The sequence below is a fragment of the Cinclus cinclus genome, chromosome 8 (assembly GCF_963662255.1).
Source record: "Cinclus cinclus chromosome 8, bCinCin1.1, whole genome shotgun sequence".
Lineage (NCBI taxonomy): Eukaryota > Metazoa > Chordata > Aves > Passeriformes > Cinclidae > Cinclus > Cinclus cinclus.
In genome coordinates, this window is record NC_085053.1 from 964,669 (window position 1) to 984,386 (window position 19,718).

The 19,718-nt window shown below is 49.1% G+C and overlaps 1 protein-coding gene across 1 annotated transcript in view; it reads left to right on the forward strand.

The window, feature by feature from the left end:
- Positions 1-15,267, forward strand: part of NOTCH2 (notch receptor 2) — an 80,611-nt gene extending 65,344 nt beyond the window's left edge. The window contains exons 23-33 of the mRNA XM_062497703.1: positions 2,199-2,311; positions 2,808-3,337; positions 4,059-4,406; positions 5,265-5,407; positions 6,171-6,381; positions 6,986-7,082; positions 7,566-7,734; positions 11,906-12,207; positions 12,534-12,681; positions 12,934-13,031; positions 13,927-15,267. Of these exons, the coding sequence (XP_062353687.1) occupies positions 2,199-2,311; positions 2,808-3,337; positions 4,059-4,406; positions 5,265-5,407; positions 6,171-6,381; positions 6,986-7,082; positions 7,566-7,734; positions 11,906-12,207; positions 12,534-12,681; positions 12,934-13,031; positions 13,927-15,267 (3,500 nt within the window). The remainder of the gene's footprint in view (positions 1-2,198; positions 2,312-2,807; positions 3,338-4,058; positions 4,407-5,264; positions 5,408-6,170; positions 6,382-6,985; positions 7,083-7,565; positions 7,735-11,905; positions 12,208-12,533; positions 12,682-12,933; positions 13,032-13,926) is intronic.
- Positions 15,268-19,718: the final 4,451 nt, after the last annotated feature.

A 19,718-nucleotide genomic window follows, 5' to 3' on the forward strand; every position in this document is an offset into this window, starting at 1 on the left:
AGTTTGGCTTCCAGAGCTGTGTCAGGCAAAGGAATCTCCTGAGACACTTGGCTTCATGGACTTTTCTTTCTTTGTGGTGCTTTTCTTGTCTTCATAAATTCACATTTCTAATATTTAAAGTGTAACAATTCACGTGTCAGCTTATCTGTAGCCTTTCCTATTATGAAGCAGCCATATGCATTTTGTCTATAAAATACAGCCAACTTTTGACCTCCTTTTCTACTCCTTACTGCCTTTTGTCCTTACATTGGTGATGTGGTCAGGATAGAGCATTCTATGCACAGACAGGCTGTACATTCCTAGCTTGGTGATCCTTCCACAATCCGACTTGGAATCACAACTTCATGCTGTGGAGACTATGTCTCACTCTCTCTAGAGCTCCTCTTTGTTAGCATTGCTGCTATTCTGCTCTCTGCCTCCCACTGAGCTTAAGTTTGGTCTAATAGTCTCCAGATGTGACTTAACTTTCAGCTTTCCATTTTCCATGTCAGTATAAGTTCTTATGCATTCAGTTCTCCTCCATTAAAGCCTTTCACTTTCCCTGCTAACCAGTAACCTTTCCTGCATGCTTTACCAGCAGTTTTTACTCTTACTTTTTCCTAAAATTTAAAGATGCTGTGATTTTCCCACTAAATTTGTGAGTTTCAGATGCAAGGAAATCACAAAGATACATGTTTGAAGAACTAATGTAGACTTTTTGAATGCATTTCTTAACCTGCCAAAAGGAGTTCCTGGAAGAGTGATGAATGAGGGAAGTGGAGCTGGTGGGACACTGGTGCAGGCCACCAGATGGATTTATTTTAAGCTTGTCTGTTAAGGTTGCTTTTATGAATTATGCCTCATGTGGCTTCTGACCCTCCTGGAAGAGTTGCTGGGTCTTGTGCTGTGGGGACTGCAGGCCTGCTGCACCCCAGGAGGAGCAGGCAGAGCTGCTGTGTCTCAGACATGAAGTCTGTCTGGAAATGTTTGGCACAGAGGGGGGAACATGCTTCCTCCTCTAGCTGTCTGTCTCCTGCTCATTCCACAATGACCCTTCTGCCTGGGAGGGGATGGGGTGGCTTTGCTGTGGTCTAGGACTGGTGGGACGCCAGGACTCTGTGGGCCATCCTGCCCTGTATGCAAAGCCTTGGCTGCACATGCCTGTAGACTTCTATTAATGTTTCTCCTAGGGGGTCCAAGTCATGCTTAGATCATCCCCAACTTTCAGAAGTTTGGTGTCAGTTTGACTCTGGGAGCTGCTGCAGAGCTGGTCAGTGCAGTAAGATCTCTGGCTGATGAGTTTGAGGAGGCTCTGCTTGGTGCTCCTGTTTACTCCTGGTACATCTGGTCCTGAGAGCTGTTTGTTCATGTTACAGTGTGATTTGGACTCATTGAGCATTTTGCAAAAAGTAAAGAAGTCTTAGGAGCCCCCAGACTCGTGTGGTACATTGCTTCCAGGTTCTGTGCCTGGCTGACTTGGAGATGACAGCAGCATGGTCTGTGTTCCTGCCATGTTGTGTGTGTTCTTGAGGAGGCAGACATGGTCAGCTGTCCCCAAATGCACCTTGTAGCTTCTGACCCTTGTCTTATTTGCACAAAATCTCCTTCTGGGGTCAGAAGCAGGGCAAGCAGCTTGCTGGACATCACTGAACACTGCTCTGGGCAAATCTACTTCCTGATTTTCAGCTTTATCATGTGGGGCTTCTCCTGTTAAATTTGCCAGTGTTAATTGAGCATTGGGACCTTTGGCATAACTTTCAATTAATCGATTTTAAAAATTTTTCCACTTCATTTCCCACAAAATGAATTTTGAATCTGTCAGTAATGCAGAGAAATGTAACAACAGTCATGCGGTGTTAAATCCACATTGTTAAATGTTCTTTTCAGCAATTGCTTAAAATACGGTGAGTCCAATCCATTTTTATTGCTTTCTTCAGCTGTTTAACATTTTTATGATCTACTGGTTTTTATTTAGGATTAGCACTTCCTCTGCCATATTTAACTGGCAGCACTAATATCGGCTCAGAAGCTAAATCAGAATTGTAGCTGAGGCAGCTATGCAGACACCACGTGTTATCCAAAGAGACTCCCTCCAAAGCACTCTCACTGGAGTGCCTAGCTCTCTGGTTACCCACAGGAGTGTTCTGTGCTGTGATGGTTTTTTGGAGTGATCACTCACACGTTCCTCTGCTCTCCTCTCCCCCTGTGCTCCACCCCAGGCCGTCACTGTGAGAGTGTCATCGACGTGTGTCCCCGCAAGCCATGCCAGAACGGTGGCACCTGCGCTGTGGCCAGCAACATGCCTGATGGCTTCATCTGCCAATGTTCCCCGGTAAGCACCGTGTCTCCACACTGCACTGCCTGCTCAGCCTCCAGAGTTCTCTGCCTAGGCTCCCACTGTTTCACTGCAGGGGAAGATGGGACACTCTTTACCCACATCCTTTAGTTGATCTGCTTAGCGGGGCTTCCAGGAGAGTGATGCAGCCTCCCAAACAAGTATGGTCTTTAAGTATCACAGTTGGCTTTTTTGTCTTAAACCTACCATTAAATTGCAACTTCTTTTTTTGCACAGCCCTGTGTTTTCTGTGCTTGCTGCAACATTTCCCTTGTTTGTGGCTCCTTCTAGGCTGTTTTCCAGACATAATAGAGCCTTGCGATTTTCTAGTTTATCCATGAATTTAGGTCCAGAAAGTCATGGCTCCTGCAGTGAGCCTAGAGGAGTTACAGGGGAGAAAGGAATTGCATGCAACACTTTGCCTCCAGCCCTCAGAGTGTGGAAGAATAGGTTTGTGACACTGATTGTTTTGCCCTTTTTTTCCACCCCATAGGGTTATTCAGGAGCAAAATGTGAGTTCAGCAGCCACAGTACCTGTGGACAAGTGAAATGCAAGAAGGGGGAGCAATGCATCCAAACGTCTTCTGGTCCACGGTGCTATTGCCCCAAGCTGTCTGTGGGAGAGGAATGCCAGACAAACCCGGGCTGTGCCAGTGCCCCGTGCCAGAATGGGGGCAGCTGCCACCCTCATCCTCAGCCTCCTTACTATTACTGCCAGTGCCCTGCTCACAGCCAGGGCAGCCACTGTGAGCAGCCTGTAACTTTCAGCCCAGAGCCCCGAGGATGCCTGGATTCCCAGTGTGCAGAAAAAGCCAGGGATGGCTATTGTGATGAAGACTGTAACACCCACGCATGCCAGTGGGATGGGGGTGACTGCTCCTTGAAAATGGAGGATCCTTGGGCCAACTGCTCCTCCTCCCTGCGCTGCTGGATGCTTTTCAATGGACAGTGCGATGAGTTCTGCAACACGCCTGAGTGCCTATTTGACAACTTTGAGTGTCAGCAAAATAGCAGGACGTGCAAGTAAGGCTTGATGCTGAGAACATTCTCTCTGTGTGACTAACACAGCTCCTGCCTGTTGCTCCCTTCTTTCTCATTGTTTCTCTCTCTGTCCTTGCTGAAAGCTTGGCACCCAGGAGTTTCTGCTGCTCTGTGTGCTTCTCATCTGTTTTTGGGATTTCTGTGCTGTACACAAAGTCAATAACCTGAACAATGGTAATGTTTTAACCCGAGTGATGGATGTACCCTGCTTTCCCTGGAAATGTAAATAGGAGGCAGCTTGCCTTGTACTAGATTTTAATAGTGCTGCCTGCTATCCTGAATTTTGCTGCTTGCCAGCAATACCTGTATTTTAATCCCAGCTGTGTTTGCTGCCTCTGACTGCCATTTTCTAGCTCATTTGTGGTGGCACTTCTTTCTCTTCAGTTATCTGTGACAAATGCTACAGCTTTGCAGTGATGGTGCTCCCTTGGTGAAGCAAGAGGTTTTAGACATCTCAGTAAACAGAATAAGCTGTTCTCTTACACTGTTACCAGAATTAAATAATGGGTTCTTGGGAGGGGTTCTGTGCTTCCTACTTGCAGCCTGAGAGGGTGAAAGCTTATCCTGGGCTTGCATTTCTTCTCCTGATTATGAGCATCGTTTAGCCTCAAATGGTGCTGCAGAGCAAAAGAGCCAGACTGCAGGTGTGCTGTGCAGAGCACAGCAGTGCTGTGTGCTGCCCATAAGCCTCTCCCTGCTCCAGGTACGACAAGTACTGTGCAGATCACTACGCAGACGGGCGCTGTGACCAGGGCTGCAACAGCGAGGAGTGTGGCTGGGACGGGCTGGACTGTGCCGGTGACAAAGCCGAGAAGCTGGCAGAGGGCACCCTGATCATCGTGGTCCTCATGCCCCCCGACGAGCTGCTGGGCGACGTCCGCAGCTTCCTGCGCACCCTGGGGACGCTCCTGCACACCAACCTGAGGATCAAGCTGGACTCCCAGGGAAACCCCATGGTGTTCCCCTACTATGGGGAGAAATCGGCGGCACGGAGCCGTCGGTCGCTCGTGGTTGTTCGTAAGCACAGAGAGCTGGAGCAGGAGGTCATTGGGTGAGTGGCTCCTGTAATGGGTTAGTTGCACCACCTAATTAGTGGTTTGTCTTCATTTTCTTCTGTCTCTACTCAGAGTCAGGATAAAAAACCCGCAGTAAACAAATTTCTGGTTTGGACTTGGTTTCTTGTTCGGACTTTATTAAATCTTATCTAAACTACAGAGGGTTTTGCAACACTTCTAGCTACCGGCTAAAAGCAAGCAAAATGGAGCTGACTCTAGCTCCATCTAGCTAGTTACAAGGTATTTTAAAGCTGAACAATCCAATAAAGGGCTAACGCTTATATTATTTATACTTTTCACCCATTAACCAAGCCTCTGTGACCTGCAGTGGAGCACTAACTATCCAACCAGAAATTACTACCTGAAATTATGAAGGTGCAAGAAAAGGCAGATGGAAGACCTCCATCTTGTCCCATTACCTATTACTGTATTCTATAAACCCCAAATTCCAAACCCTTCACCATGTGAAATCACACCCTTGTATTTTAAATACACACCCGTGACTTTAACTCCATCACTCAATTTTGGAAGCCTTTTCCAAGGCCCAAAGTCAAAAGCAGTGTTCTCCAGGGAGTCAGTGTCAGAAAGCACAGGAAGTTCAAAACTCCCAGGCTTCTGGGTTCCAGCAGGCCCCCTCTGGCCTTGTTGTGCTGGTAACTCTTGCTTGTAGTTGTGTGGGATATTCTAGACTATTTAGGGCTGTAGGCTATTTTTTAAATGGGAAAATGCAATGCTATTGCAACTGCCCATTGTCAAAGTAGAAAAAGTAACGTAAAAGGCTGCTGGGTTTAACCCACTGCTTTGGCATAAGTTTCTCTCACTGACTCCTGTGTCCTCTTTCTGTGTCTCTGCAGCACCAAGGTGTTCCTGGAGATTGACAACCGCCAGTGTGCAGAGGACTCAGAGCAATGCTTTCACAACACAGAAGCTGCTGCAGCTCTCCTAGCTGCTCAGGCCATCAAGGGCATGCTGCCCTATCCTTTTGTGTCTGTCCAAAGTGAGTAATTGCAGAGGAAGAATTGCATATTGGGAGAGGATTCTTCAAACTTGGGCTTGCAAAATACTCAGAATATTGATTATCCTCTTTTTGTGTTCAGTATGGTTTCTGGGAGATAACTTGTTTGTCCCCAGTTATAGGAGTATGTTTGTGCAAAGTACACAGAAGGGACATCTGGTTTAGTAGGGCAGGGCATTTAATTTAGAGTCCAGTGACTTTAATACTTGTAGAATCAGTAATCTCTCATGGTACCGCAGTGCAGTGGTGATCTCTGCACCAAAATCATTCATGTGCTTTAAGCCATGAATGCAATGGAGAAGGTGCTGTTCGGAGAGAAAGGCTGGGAAGCATGCCTCAGTCCAGTCTACCAGATGTTTTCTCCTCTGGCAATATGTAATCTCTTTGATTTCTGCTCCATCTCACTCAGTTGGAGGCTCAGCTGCAAACCTGTTCTAGATTGGCACTATTGCTTTTCCTAGTTGGGTCATGCTTGTATCTTCATGTAGGTCAGCTCTATGCCAAGGGTGGCTGGAGGAAGATCTTTGGTTCAGCAGCCAGATACTCTAAAAAATACTTGGAAAAACCAGACCAAGGGAAGTCAGAAAGAAGTGATGTGTACTTACAGCAGTCTCAGTGGAGCCTAAACTCTGTGTAGAGAGAGCATGCTTCCTGTGGGAAGGACTGTGCTGCGAAAAGAGTCTGGAGGTTGAAGGTTGTTGTCTCCACTGTGTTAATCACACTGTGTCTTAACTGGAATTTTCAGGTGAGCCCTTGTTGCCACCGAAGACCCAGCTGCTTTACCTGCTTGCTGTGGCAGCTTTGATCATCCTGCTGATCCTTCTCTTGGGTGTGATGATGGCCAAGCGCAAGCGCAAGCATGGTTCTCTGTGGCTGCCAGAGGGATTCATCCTGCGCAGGGATCCCAGCAACCACAAACGCAGAGAGCCCGTTGGGGAAGATGCTGTTGGTCTCAAGTAAGTCTGCATTTAGGCCGCTGGCATTCTGTTTATTAGTGGCTTGAGGATTTTGAGATACATGATACATGTTTCATCAAAGGCACTTAACTTGCAGGAGAAAGCCTCCTTTTAAGGTAGAACTTCTTAGGCTATTCCTCTACATTTAAAAACATCTTGTTTTGGACAGAAGGATTTTAATTAACTGTAATGTATAAAATGCCAGCAAGGAATCTGGTCTCCTGGTTTAGTTTGGTATTCTGACACCGAGCAGTATAGATCAGCAGCCAGGCACTGTTTGCCTAATTTTCTCCTGGAATAGGTGAGACACTTTTAGGTTGATAGATGACAACAGACTTCTAATATCTCTAGGTCAATGCATCAAAAATGTGACTCAGAAGTAAGGGAAAGTTTCCAAAGTTTTATCCACTGAATTAAATCACTTTGCAGTTCTAAGTGCATTTAACATCACTGTTGGCTGACTGAAATTTGTAGTTTCTTGGTTCCTCTGCTTCCAAGCTACCAAACCTGCAAGCACCCCTTGGTTAGTCTCTGCAGGATGGTGTAAGTAGCAGCAGTAGCACCTGCTCAGGCTGCAAAGTGATGCGTTCTCCTTGTTTGTCAGAAATTTGTCAGTGCAGATGCCAGAGGGTAACCTGGCTGACCCTGGGACCACTGAGCACTGGGCAGGTGATGGTGGACCTCAGCCAAAGAGAGCTAAGGTAAGGAGCTCCAAGACTTAAATACCACCTGAAACTGCTGGTGGGGCAATCATCTGCATTAACTTCCCTTGCCCAAAACCCCCCTTGGCGTAGGGATTAGTAATATAATAATATAATATTGGCAATATATTAATGGTGTCTGAGGAGCAAATCCTCAGATTAACACTGCCACCACTGGCTGGTGGAGAAAGTCAGTGCCTTCTGTTCCAGTGTCCCCTCCCCACAGCAGCAAAAGGGACAAGAAGTTTAATGTCATGCCTTGCAGTTCAGGGCCTGATAATGTATGGTGAAGGTATGAATGGTAAGAATGCCATACAGAAGTAAATGGAGACCACCATTATCTTAAAAGGAAACAACCCCCCCTTAAACAGCTAGAAAGCAAACCAAAACCCTGAGAAACCTCACCAAAGCTAAGAACACCCCAAGAACTCTGAGTGTCACTTGCTGGGTATTTTGAAGCAACTGCTTGTTTGCTGTGCTCAGGCTGAGGACCAGGCCTTGCTGCCAGAAGGGGACGAGCAGATTGACCAGCGCCAGTGGACACAGCAGCACCTGGAGGCTGCAGATGTCTGTGGGAGCACCTCACTGGCCCTCACACCCCCTCAGGCCGATCAAGAAGTGGATGTTCTGGATGTCAACGTCAGAGGGCCAGGTTAGTACTCAGTGTCCATGTGTGGTGCCAGCCAGGCACCCACCTCCCCTGTCTCCAGTGTCTGGTGCTGCCAATGTTACAAATTAAATGGAGTGTGCAGGAATGCCAGCAGGAATTTTATAGTGCTCAAGGAAAGTACAGTGTACACTCTTTGGGAAAAAAAAAGGCGGAAAGGTTAAACCATGGCACATGGAATATCATTGAGCCAGGAGGAAGAGTTCACTTAGCAAGCACCTGTAGAATCTCATTTATAACAGTGTGTGCCTACGTGATATTGTCAGAAACTTTGAATGCGTAATTGTGCTGGAAATAACCCCCAGTTTCTCCAGTTGGATCACTGCAGAGATCTATGCTAGACTTTTCTAAGGACCATCTTAGCAGATTTTATACCTGAGGAGTCTGCAAGGATGGCCTTTTCCTGAATAAATTGGCTTTTTGGCAGACAGTCTACCCTCATTAGCAGTGTGTGAGATGTCTGTCCTGAACAGAGCAGCAATGCAGCAATATTGTCCATGAATTTTTTTTATTCCCTGATTTATATCTTCAGCTTAGGATGATCAAGTCATTGAATTGATAACAGAACTGTGGACTTGGAAGGTTTCTTTAACATGCAGGCAGGTTTGTTCTCTCTCAGTCCCTAATGACTCGATGCCCTGAGAGCCCTCTCCTGCTTTTTATGATGGCTGCATAAGCTGGTAAGGGACTGGTTGGGTCATCTGGCAATTACTGATTTCTGGGTTCTGAGAGGAGACAGCTGACCAAGAACTTCATTGTGGTTGGAAGAGCTGCAAACATGACTCCTGCTCATATGCAGAGAGGTGATGCTGTTAATAATCCTGCAATTCCTGTTTTTGCTGCATTTTGTGCAACTATTTCTATGCAATTTAAGGATGGCTGGACCCATTCTCTCAGTTCCTTTCTATTGTCTCTTCTGCTCATTGACCCATTAGCTCTCCTAAATGGAAAGGGAAGGAGGGTTTTTTGTGTAACGACTGTGAGAACATAAACCGTCAGTTTCTGCCAAATTTAAGTTTTTCTTTATTTCCCCTATTGAAACTTCTAGTTGTGTGGCAGGGTAAGAGCTTTCCAAGTACAGGCAGTAATGGTCTTAAGACTCCAGACTGCTTATGTTCACCCAAAGCTTTGTCCAGCAATAGCAATGAAGTAATACTGAACTGTGAGTTGTTTTCCTGCCATCCAGATACAATTGTGAAGCTTCCAGCAAGCTGCTCTAAGCTATTTCTCTCTGTGGAGTCAGAAGCAAGCAGCTGTCAGGGGCAGAAATAATATTAGAAGTCTGAGAGATGTTGGCATAATGGGATAGTAAGGAAGGGTAGGATTCCTCACAGTTAATGTGGCTGTTTCTCTGCCCTGGCCACCCTTACTTTTGTAGGCAGATGGAAAAAATGAGCCCTTCTGAGAGGTAGTTCCCCTCTGTCCCAAGAAGGCTGAAAACTGGATGGTTCACACCCCAGTGATGCTTTGCTGCCCCTAATGAATTCCAGAGGGTGTTCAGGCTGACTGACTTGAGTGCAGGTGTCTGGGCTGGAGCCACCTGAAGCTGGGTGAGTTAGATCCTGGCTGCAGGTGCAGGCTGAACAGTAGAGATCTCTTCCAGAGAGGGGAGAAACACCTCAGTGTACCAGGGGTTTGTTCCCTCTTTTAACTCACCACCTTCTGCAGTCTCTCAGACTTAGGGGGATCCAAGAGCTCCAGTGTCCTCCAAAAGCATTGCCTAGAGATTTTTCCTGTGGGTTCCTTATATCCTAGATTTCAGTACTTTGTACCTGGGTCTGGTGAACTCCTGGCTTTACTGTCTCACTCTGCATGTACTCAGGGGCTATGCTACTGAAAGACAGCAAACAGAAGAATTTTTATAAAATGCTGCCACCACTTTTGTCTCCCCATGCTATTCTTCTGCTGTGTCCCCCAGAGCAGTGAGGACATTCTTTTCACTGGAGTTATTGTGAGTGTGTAACCAGGGTAATGCAATTATATGTATAACTGCTAACACCACCTATAATTAAAATTGATAAACTGTCCCTATTATATGCCCTTCTTTTTTTTTCATTTAGTAAAACTTCAGTGGTTTAGACTGGAATTTTCCATGCTGGGTGTCTGCCTTCAGCTGGATGCTTTTGGGTTCTTTTCCAGCTCTTTGAGAGAACAAGCTGGAAGGAGGAAAAAAGACATTGTGTCCACAGCTTTTTTTTTTTCCCCTCTAGTAGTCCATCAAGCACTTAATTGTGACTGTCTAGCTGGATGTGCTTTTGCTAGCCTCACAAAACCAACTGTGTGTGGCCAGCTTGCAAGGCTCTGAAAAGATCTGTACGTACCTGAGAAACTTTGTGAAGGGTGGCAGCTAATTATTCCAGGGATTTAGCGCTGTGCTATCCCTGTGGAGAAGCTAGGCCAGGACAACTGCACTGGTTGAGCAAGCCAAACCTATCCTGAGAGAGGCTTTTTCCCAGAGCTGTGGTGCTGGAGGAAAGGAAAGCTCTTTTCTGTGCTCTGTCTCTCTGCTCTTTGTGTCATGGCACTACGGAGGAGACCACAGCCTGACTGGAATAATGAGGAGTGTTCATTTGGGACAAGGGACCACAGCCAGCAGTGGGAGGGAGAAGCACAAAAGGAGGTATAGCTTTGGAGAACAGCAGAGAGGAGCTGGATCTTGGAACTGAACCCGTGCCCATACTTTGCTGCGGTCTGTCCAGCAAATCCTGGTAAAGGAGCGGCGTGGAAAGAAGGGCGTGTGTCCTGTGGCGGGGAGCCACTAGGAGGAGTGTGCAGGCTGCTGGAGCCTGGGCAGAGCCTGCTCCACCAGTGCCCTGCATTTCTAGAAAGCTTTGGAACTGTCCTGAAGCAGAAAGCTGGGAAGACTCAGTGATCAGAAGCTGGGAAATGGGAACAGGGCATTAGAGCCGTGTGTGTTACTTCCAGTAGGAGATACCACCTTGTTTATGTGCACAGAACCCCAGTGTGGCTTTGTGCAGTGCTCTGTAATTGCAGAGAAGCTGTTGTTTGTCCCCTGCTTGCCCATGTGACAAATCAGGTACTTGCTGAAAAAATGGTCTTGTATTTCTCCAGTGGAGTGATTAGCAGAGCAAGGTTTCTTTCTGCTGCTGTCTCAGTCCCTCTTGGTTTCCAGGTGCCTCTGAAGGATGTGCAGGAAAGCAGTAAAATCAGCAAGGAAGCATCAGTGTCTACAGCTGCAGTCTTGGGGTTTTAGGGAATATCACGTAATGTTCGGAGGCTGCTGGAGCTGAAGCACTCGGGATTTTTATGGGTTGCTGAAAATATGTGGAGATGTTTTTAATCTTAATTTTCCTGCATCAAGGATGGTATTAACAAGGGTGAAAATTCAGCAGCATGAGGTGGTCTTCCTGCACTGTCCTCGCTGATTAGCAGAGAGGGAGATTCATCAGAGGGAGCTAAGTTAAATTAGAAGTTTGGAGGAGCCTTTCTCCTTCCACTGACAATGCAGAGATCCTGGTTGGACGAGTGTGACTTTAGCCTTTGTGGGCATCCCATCACTGGAGACTTGAGGAGAGTAAGACCAGTGTCAGTACTCAGACTGTGTGAGAATACTCAGCCTGAGGCATTTGTCAGCTTTGAGTGCTTGACTGTCACAACTTCAGGATCCTTCTCGTGATAACCTCACTGTAGATACAAAGGCTTTTGTCTGCATTTCACTTCAGGTTAATATCTGAAGTGGATGTTATTAATGATCAGTGGCAAGGTGTTCAGTAATTTTTCCTTCAACTGTTTCTTTTCCCCAGGGATGTGATTGGAACGTCTGTATGAACAGTTGCACTTAGTTGTCAGATAACCTGGATTTTTATAGCCCTTTCTTCTCTCGGCTAGCCTTTACTTTTTGTGGAAGTTTTACACTTTAGCAGCAAAGTTGTTTTTTTTTTTTTTTTTTTTTTTTTGTTTTTTTTTTTTTTTTGCTTTGTGATGATCTCAGTCTTTAGAGGACTATCTCAAGTTCTGTTTGGTTTGCAGTAGGTACTCATGCTTGGAAGGAAGACAACTCGCTGAACTGTTGGGCTTTAAGAAGAGGTCTGGGTTAAAGCAGCTGGAGGGATTGTCTGTAGCTCGGGGGAGAAGGATTGTAGGAAGGTTTCCATGCCTTCGCCAGGTTACTGTATCCCCATCTCCCCCTCTGCAGACGGATGCACTCCACTGATGTTGGCATCTCTGCGCGCGGGCGGCTCCGACATCAGCGAGGACGACGAGGATGGGGAAGACTCCTCAGCAAACATCATCACAGACCTGATCTACCAGGGGGCCAACCTGCAGGCTCAGACAGACCGCACAGGGGAGATGGCTCTGCACCTGGCAGCCCGCTACTCCCGAGCCGATGCTGCCAAGCGGCTCCTGGATGCCGGGGCGGATGCCAATGCCCGGGACAATATGGGACGGACCCCTCTGCATGCAGCCGTGGCTGCTGATGCCCAGGGGGTCTTCCAGGTATGGCCATTGGAGAGCTCTGTGTTTATATGAGTCTGTCCAAGCTGTGCTCTGTTTGCTCACAGCTCTGCTCTTCCGCAGTGTGGTGGCCAGGCAGAGCTGTTTTGCATCCAGTTTCCTCAGGTGTTCGTAGCTCAAAGAGCTCAATGTGCATAAATCATCTGGCGTGTATTTATTTGGTCTGTTTGCCCCTGTCACCTATTTTCTTGCATTTTGGTGCTCAGGCTTCTTTGTCACTGTAAAATTTCTTTTGAGATTCTGCCAAATCCTCGGGTTTGGTCTGTAGTGACATTGAAAAAAAAAATTCATCTTCCCCTATTCTCCAGATCCTGATCCGTAACAGAGTGACTGACTTGGATGCTCGGATGAATGATGGGACAACCCCATTAATTCTGGCTGCACGTCTGGCTGTGGAAGGGATGGTGGCCGAGCTCATTAATTGCCAGGCTGATGTGAATGCCGTGGATGACCATGGTAATGTGAACACCATGTGCCAGGCTGGGCAAATATTTGCCACAGTGTGGGCAGGGAGGGCTGGGTTCTGCTCTCCCAGAGTGGGGGCTCTTCGTGAATTCTGTGCTAAATCACACACTGGGCTCTCCTGCAAAGTCCTCCAGTGGTAATGAGCTGCTGCACAGTGGGTTGGTTCAACAATGCTGGAGGAGAAGCAAAGTAGCAAAATAGCTCCTTGGGTTTTGTTACTGAGGTGGTTGTGCTTCCCTGCAGGTAAATCTGCTCTTCACTGGGCTGCTGCTGTCAACAATGTGGAAGCAACACTAGTACTGCTGAAAAATGGAGCCAACAGAGACATGCAGGATAACAAGGTACACTGTGGCAGTATCAGCAAGCCTGTGCTTCCTAACTCAGAACATCTCTTCTCTGTTGATAGTGAGCTAAGTTCAGATTTTCTTAACTGGGTGCTCAGTGCAGGCCTTCCAAACCCAGACTGTGACTGAAGCTCTCCCCAGGTGCTGGGTGTCTTATACAGGGTTTCTGGTATGGGAGAGCAGGTCTTTTCCTTGTTTGGCCAAGTGCTGGGCATCAGTGCTGTCCTGCTTTCCTCGAAGGGAAGGAATGCAAGACACAGTCAGTGGAGTGTGAGAGCAGCTGGTGAAGTGCTGCTGTGGTCAAACAGCTGGATTCTAGTGAGCAGACAAAAAAACAGCTGTTGGCACAGCAGCAGTTGTGTTCTGTGGCATTTCCAGGGATGTCAGTGCAGCGTGGAGATGGGGGACAAGCACCTCTGTGCGACACTGTCTGCACTGTCCAGATGTTCTGTAGCTGTTAGTTTTTGTTGTGTCTTAGCCCTTGATTTCTCTTCTCTGCCTGAAGTATCTTTTTTGGATTGTTTATGTATTGCTCAGTGGATTTTAGAGCTACCAACAAGTAAGTTCCTTACTGGGCTGTTCTAGTCTTTTGCACCTTTCCCTCATAGGGGGCAGCAGGAGAAAGGCACCAGGTGCTTGGAGGTTCCTCCAAGGATCCAGGGCACAGTAAGTGCCCTTCCTGGTGGGAAAGTTGAGCCTGTGCTCCACTGCTGTGTATGAAGTCATCTGTAATCTGCCTTTTTCAGTGGGCAGCTCTCCGGGTGGGTGACTCCAGGGGACTGTCACTGTGACACTGCATTATACAGTGTTTGGCAGGCTGCCACACCGTAAGGGCTGTCAGTCAGTCCCCCCACGCAGAAGCTGCTAAAATATTTACTCTCCGTGTTTCCAGGAGGAGACTCCACTCTTCCTCGCTGCTCGGGAAGGCAGCTTCGAAGCCGCAAAAATCTTGCTGGACCATTTTGCCAACCGAGACATCACGGACCACATGGATCGGCTGCCCCGGGACGTGGCCCAGGACCGGATGCACCACGACATCGTGCAGCTCCTCAATGAGTACAACGTGGCCCACAGCCCTGCTGGCCACCCTGGGGCCATGCTGAACTCTGCCCTCTCCCCAGTCATCTGTGGCCCCAACAGGTCCTTCCTCAACCTGAAACACGCTTCGCTAAGCAAGAAGTCACGAAAACCAAACGCCAAAGGCATGCCCACCAGCCTCACCAAAGATGCCAAGAGGAGGAGGAAGAAGTCCCTCAGTGAGGGCAAGGGGCAGTTTTCAGAGAGCTCAGTGACCTTGTCACCGGTGGATTCCCTGGAGTCTCCCCACGCTTTTGCATCTGAACCAACCTCTTCTCCTGTGATGCCATCGCCAGGGGTGCTGCACTCGTCACCCAGCTCACTGCTGGCTGCTCCGTCGGTGCAGGCTGCGCACACCATGTCCTTCTCCAACCTCCACGAGCTGCAGCCCCTGGGACGCGGCTCCAGCACGGTGTTGCCATCCGTCAGCCAGCTGCTGTCACAGCACAGAACCACCCCTCCCAACAGCGGGCTGGGCAGGCTGCGGCCGGGCAACGTTTCCAGCGAGTGGATGAACCGCATGGAGGTGAACGAGTCCCAGTACAACGAGATGTTCGGCATGGTGCCCCAGGTGATGCATTCCCATCCCAGCGTTTCTCAGCAGGGCGGTTTGGTTCAAGCGGATGCGAAGCACCTGGGGGTGTCCAGGGAGTCTTTGCCCCCCATCATGACTTTCCAGCTGGTTCCCAAGGGCAGCATAAGCCAGCAAGCACTGCCGCAGCAGGCCCAGTCAAACTGCGCTCAGAACATGGCTGGGCCTCTTGGCTCCATGTACCAGATCCCAGACCTAGCCCAGTTGCCCAGCGCCTCGTTCTCCATGGCTGCCATCCCCCAGCAGGACGGGCAGGTGGCTCAGACGGTCCTCCCAGCCTACCACCAGTTCCAGAGCTCGATGGGCAAGTACCCCACGCCTCCCTCCCAGCACAGCTGCTACTCCTCGGCCACAGAACGGACTCCTAGCCACAACCGGCACTTACAAGGGGAGCACCCGTACCTAACTCCATCGCCCGAATCTCCGGACCAGTGGTCGAGCTCTTCGCCACACTCTGCCTCTGACTGGTCCGACGTGGCCACCAGTCCCAGTAACAACCAGCGCGGGCCAGCGGCTGCCCACATGACGGAGCAGCAGCGGAGCAACATGCAGGTGTACGCCTGAAGGCTGCCCACGGTGCAGCCCCACTAAAGCGGACTCCAGAACTCATGAAGGTCTTCCAGGACGAAAATGAAGAACCATTTTAGTATCCAAGAGTCTTAATGAGCCCAGGATGTTCTTCTGTTGGAGGGACTGTGGTCGCTGTAGACTTGTATGCTTTTATGCTAAACGGAGAACTGTAGATGCTGGTGATGGAGAAGACCAGTTCTAACCAACTCCCACGCACCTTGGACGTGACTGCTGTCTGCACTGGATTCTCCAGTCTGCTTTTAAACGTGTTCCACCATTGCTCTGGGGAGACAGCTCTTCAGCTTAATACATCTTGCGGTCATTTCTCCAGAAATTTAGCCAAAACCAGCTTTGTATCCTTATTTTGTTACTCCTCCTGTTACCCACATAACCTCTCTCTGAAGCACCTTCTACTAGTTCTCCTCGAGTTCAAGTTGCCTTGACACAGCTCAGAGCTGCACCCACATTCCCAGCCCCCTTCCTTCCCTTGTCCGCTCTTGCTCAGCAAGCGAGCTGGACCTCCTGAAACACCTGCAGGTCAAGTGACACCTCCTGTCATGCAGCTTCACCCTTTCCCCTTCAGGAGTGTGTCTTCTAGAGACCCACTAACACCCCTTAGCATCCTCACTGCCTGCTCCCCAGATATTAGGAGATTATATATGCATATAGTCTTTTTAGGTTGGTTGTTTTGTTATATTCCCTCCTGAAAACGCTGGTCTGGCCTGGTCTTCCCACCACGGTGTGGTCCCATCTCTTCCCGAGACACCCCTGACCGTTTTGACACACTACCCTCCCCACGCCCCCCCATCCTGCCAGGAGTGTCCATGACTGCCTTCGTGGGCTCCCATGCCAGAAGAGATGCACTGCAACTGATACAGATCTTTTTGGGATGAGCACACGAGTGTATCAAAAACTTCTAACACAAGCTCCCAGCGTTCTTGCACAGTAGTCCCCTCCCCTCCATCCAAGGGTGGCTGTGTGTCCTGTCTTCCAGATACCATATGCTGCCTCTTTATGGTATTATCAAGTGTCAAACACGTGCTGACATGTTTGCAGTGTGTGTCCTTCTGCGTCAGGAACAACATCCAGCCCTTTGGAAAGTTCCTTTTGCTGCAGCCCTGGGTAAGAACTACCTTGTGTTCCCCTGGCAGCACACGGAGGCTGCAGCGCTGAGTGCCGAGCCAGGAGCTGGGCTGTGGCAGCAGAACAAACCACTCAGAAACCATCGCCTTCTGCAGCTCAGTGCACAGCTTTGGGGCTGTGCTCTGCTCCCAGTTTCAGCCTGAGTGCAGATTTCCCAGCAGAGGTGGCCCACGTGCTCTGTCACAGCATGGCTCCCCCGATGATTTTGGGGCTGTGGAAGCCAGCTGTCGCTGACCTCAGCTGCTCTTCCCGCTCTGTCCACAAAAGCAGCGCTTCTCTGAAGGGCTCCAGACCAGCCAGCAGCCCAAGTGAACATTTGTGGGGATGGTTTGCTCCTGCCTCTTCAGGGGAATGCTGCAGATACGTCTTCCAAAGAGCTCGGGGCTGCTGGCTGCTGCCAAAGGACTGAAGTTGGGCCATCCAACACCCTACCATGTACAGTATTGTCTCTGGTCTTTCTTTCCATTCTAATCAGCAGTCAAAGCAGCTTTTCTTTTTCCTTTTTTTTTTTTTTTTTTTAATTCCCAATTCCACTCAATGGTACATGAAGGCAGGGCCTCAGGAGGTGCTGGTTCCCAGGGCCGTTGCTTTGGGCTGAAGTTTTTAATTCTGTGTGAAGTTCCCACTGCAGCATGGCCTGCAGAGCTCAGCTGCAGCTGACTCAGACCTCCAGGGTAGGTCTGTCCAGGTACACCTTTCACTGCAAATTACGAAATGTTGCTGCATCCATACTAAAGAAGCAAAGGGCTTTGGCTCCTTAGCTCCAAATAACCAAGTGCCTTTTTTTATGTATGCGGCTGCCTTTTACAAGACGAGTGCTTTCTGTGGAATGAAGCTGGTTCCATGCCTGGCCTGTTAATATGATGGCCCTCTGCCTTTCTTATCCTTTTTTTTTTTTTTTTTAAACTACTTGTAAAGATAATATCTCCTTAAGGTGGTATTTTATCTCATAAGTTGTAGAGTAACCATTCACACAGCAGCATTTTCCTATATTAATAATGGAAAATATTTGCTTATTTTTACATTTTTTATAAAAGTCTTTTATGAAAATAGTTGCTGCCAAATGTATAAGCAATTTTTATCCCCAGAATAAAATGTATGTGCCCAGTGTCTGTGTGCTGCTGTTTTCATTTTGTTTTTCTGGCTACTGTGGCACTAGCTTATAAATGAATCGGGTCTGTTCTGTCTCAGCACCACATGACTTAGCACCCAAGGGAGCTAGAAGCAGCCTGGTGTCGGTGTAGCAGATGGATTTTGGGTCTTTTAGTTAGCTGAGAAGGGGCCAGTAGCCAAGCAGCTGGGCATACTGGGAAGGATGGGGAGGGAGTGGGATGAGTCCTTCCTTAAGCAGTTTGGATAAGAGCGCTGGCTTGGGAAGCCAAGGAAGGGTCGGGGTGTTTATGTGGCTTTTAGAAAGGTGGTGAGCCAGTGTGGGTTGGGCAGTGGGGCTGTGGATTCACTCACTATGCCTCAGCTCTGGCTTGGTTCCCTCTGCTGTTTCCTGTCCTTCCAGCAGGGAAGGGGACTTTTCATCGCTGCAGCTTTATCTCAGCAGTTGATGCATGGAATCCTTAAGGTTGGAACAGCCCTCTAAGATCATCAAGCCCAACCTTTATCCTGGCACTGCTGTGTTCACCCCTTCACCATGTCCCCAAATGCCACATACAGATGTTTCTGGAACATTCCAGGGGTGGTGATTCCACCCCTTTCTGGGCAGCCTGATCCAATGCCTGACTGCCCTTTCATTGGCAAATTTTTCTCTCATATCCTATCTAAACCTCCCCTGGTGCAACTTGAAGCCATTTCCTCTCATCCTGTTGCTTCTTAGCTGGGAGAAGAGACCAAACCCCACCTGTCTACAGCCTCCTTTCAGGTTATTGTAGACTGTGATAAGGTCCCCCCTGAGCCTCCATTTCCCCAGACTAAGAGCATGAAGATAGATGTGTGATTCTCCAGCCTCTGAAACAGGAGATCACCAGTGCTCTGTGCTGGTCTCAGGCTTAAGGAATTTGACTGGAGCAATCAGTAAACAAGTTGGCAGTAGCTGTTGTGCTGTGTTTGGAGCTCGGAGGTGCCACTGGAGCCTTGGGCTCTACTGGTGCTCACCTGGCTGTTCTCCAGCTCTTGCTGTGGACTTGGATGGAGCCAGCAGCTGAATCACAATGCTGAGCTGAGGTAAAGCTGCTGGGGGCATTTTAAGGGTTTAATATTCAAACAGTGCAGCTCCTTTATCTCCTGGTAGAGCCAGCTGGGTGAGTCCAAACCTCCAGGAGGCATTCATCCATGTTCTCCCACAGCTTGCACATCTGTGCCAAAGTTTAGTGAACTCTGTTGAGCCTCTGGCACAGCTGCATTGAGCTTACTGGTGCTCAGGTTGAGGCTTGAAGCTCTGTCTCCTCGGGACTGCTCATGCCTCTTCCCCAGCCTGGGATGGCCAGGGGCTTGTGGAAACTTGCTGTGTTGCATCCCAACTAAGCCATCCAGGCAGGGAGCTGCCACATCCCTTTTATCTCACCGAGGAGCAGTGAGAAGAGCTTCAGGCTCTTTGGGGGAGCTTTTTCACGGTTTTTCTATAAATCGAGGGCGGAGTCCTGTTTTCTGGGGAGTTGCTGTGTTTGCAGGGTTTCGCCATTGATCCGGGCAGTTGATGTGTGGCAGGTTGTTTCTTTCACAACTGATAGCAGGCAGCAGCTGTGTTTGGACACGAGAAAGTTTCACCCCTTGGCTCCCGGAGGATGCCTAGCAAGAATCAGCAGCTCTACCCCACTGTGTGGGTGAGGGAGAGGGGTCTGATCCTCCTTCCCCGGGGCAGAAGCCAGACCTGCCTCTGCACGCCGGCAGGGAGCTGCTCCCTGTTCACCAGCTGCATGTTGCAGAACATGCTGCTGCAGAGATCCCATGGCAGATCCCTGGGCTGTGCACGGCTTGTGCCTGACAGCGAGCTCTCCACGTGTAGGGAAGCAGGGCTCAGCCCTGACTCTGGATCTTCTGCAGGTAGCTTCCTCCTGGCTCACACTAATGCTGGTGAGCACCAGGCCCTCAAGGGCAGTTTCTCTCCTACCCCTGGCCTCCAGGTCTTTTTGGGAAGGAGAGGCAGAGACCAGGGCTTTTGGGGAAGGAGAGCCAGGCGTTGGCCGGAGATGGCAGCAGCAGGAGCCACAAGACCGGCAGCAGGATGGCTTTCAAAGCCACTTTGGTCCATCAGGAGCCAGCAAAGCGATGCTCCAGAGCAGCGTGGTGGCAGCAGGAACGTGCAGATCTCCAGCTGCCTCCCGCAGGTGCAGAGGAGCAAGGATCAAGGC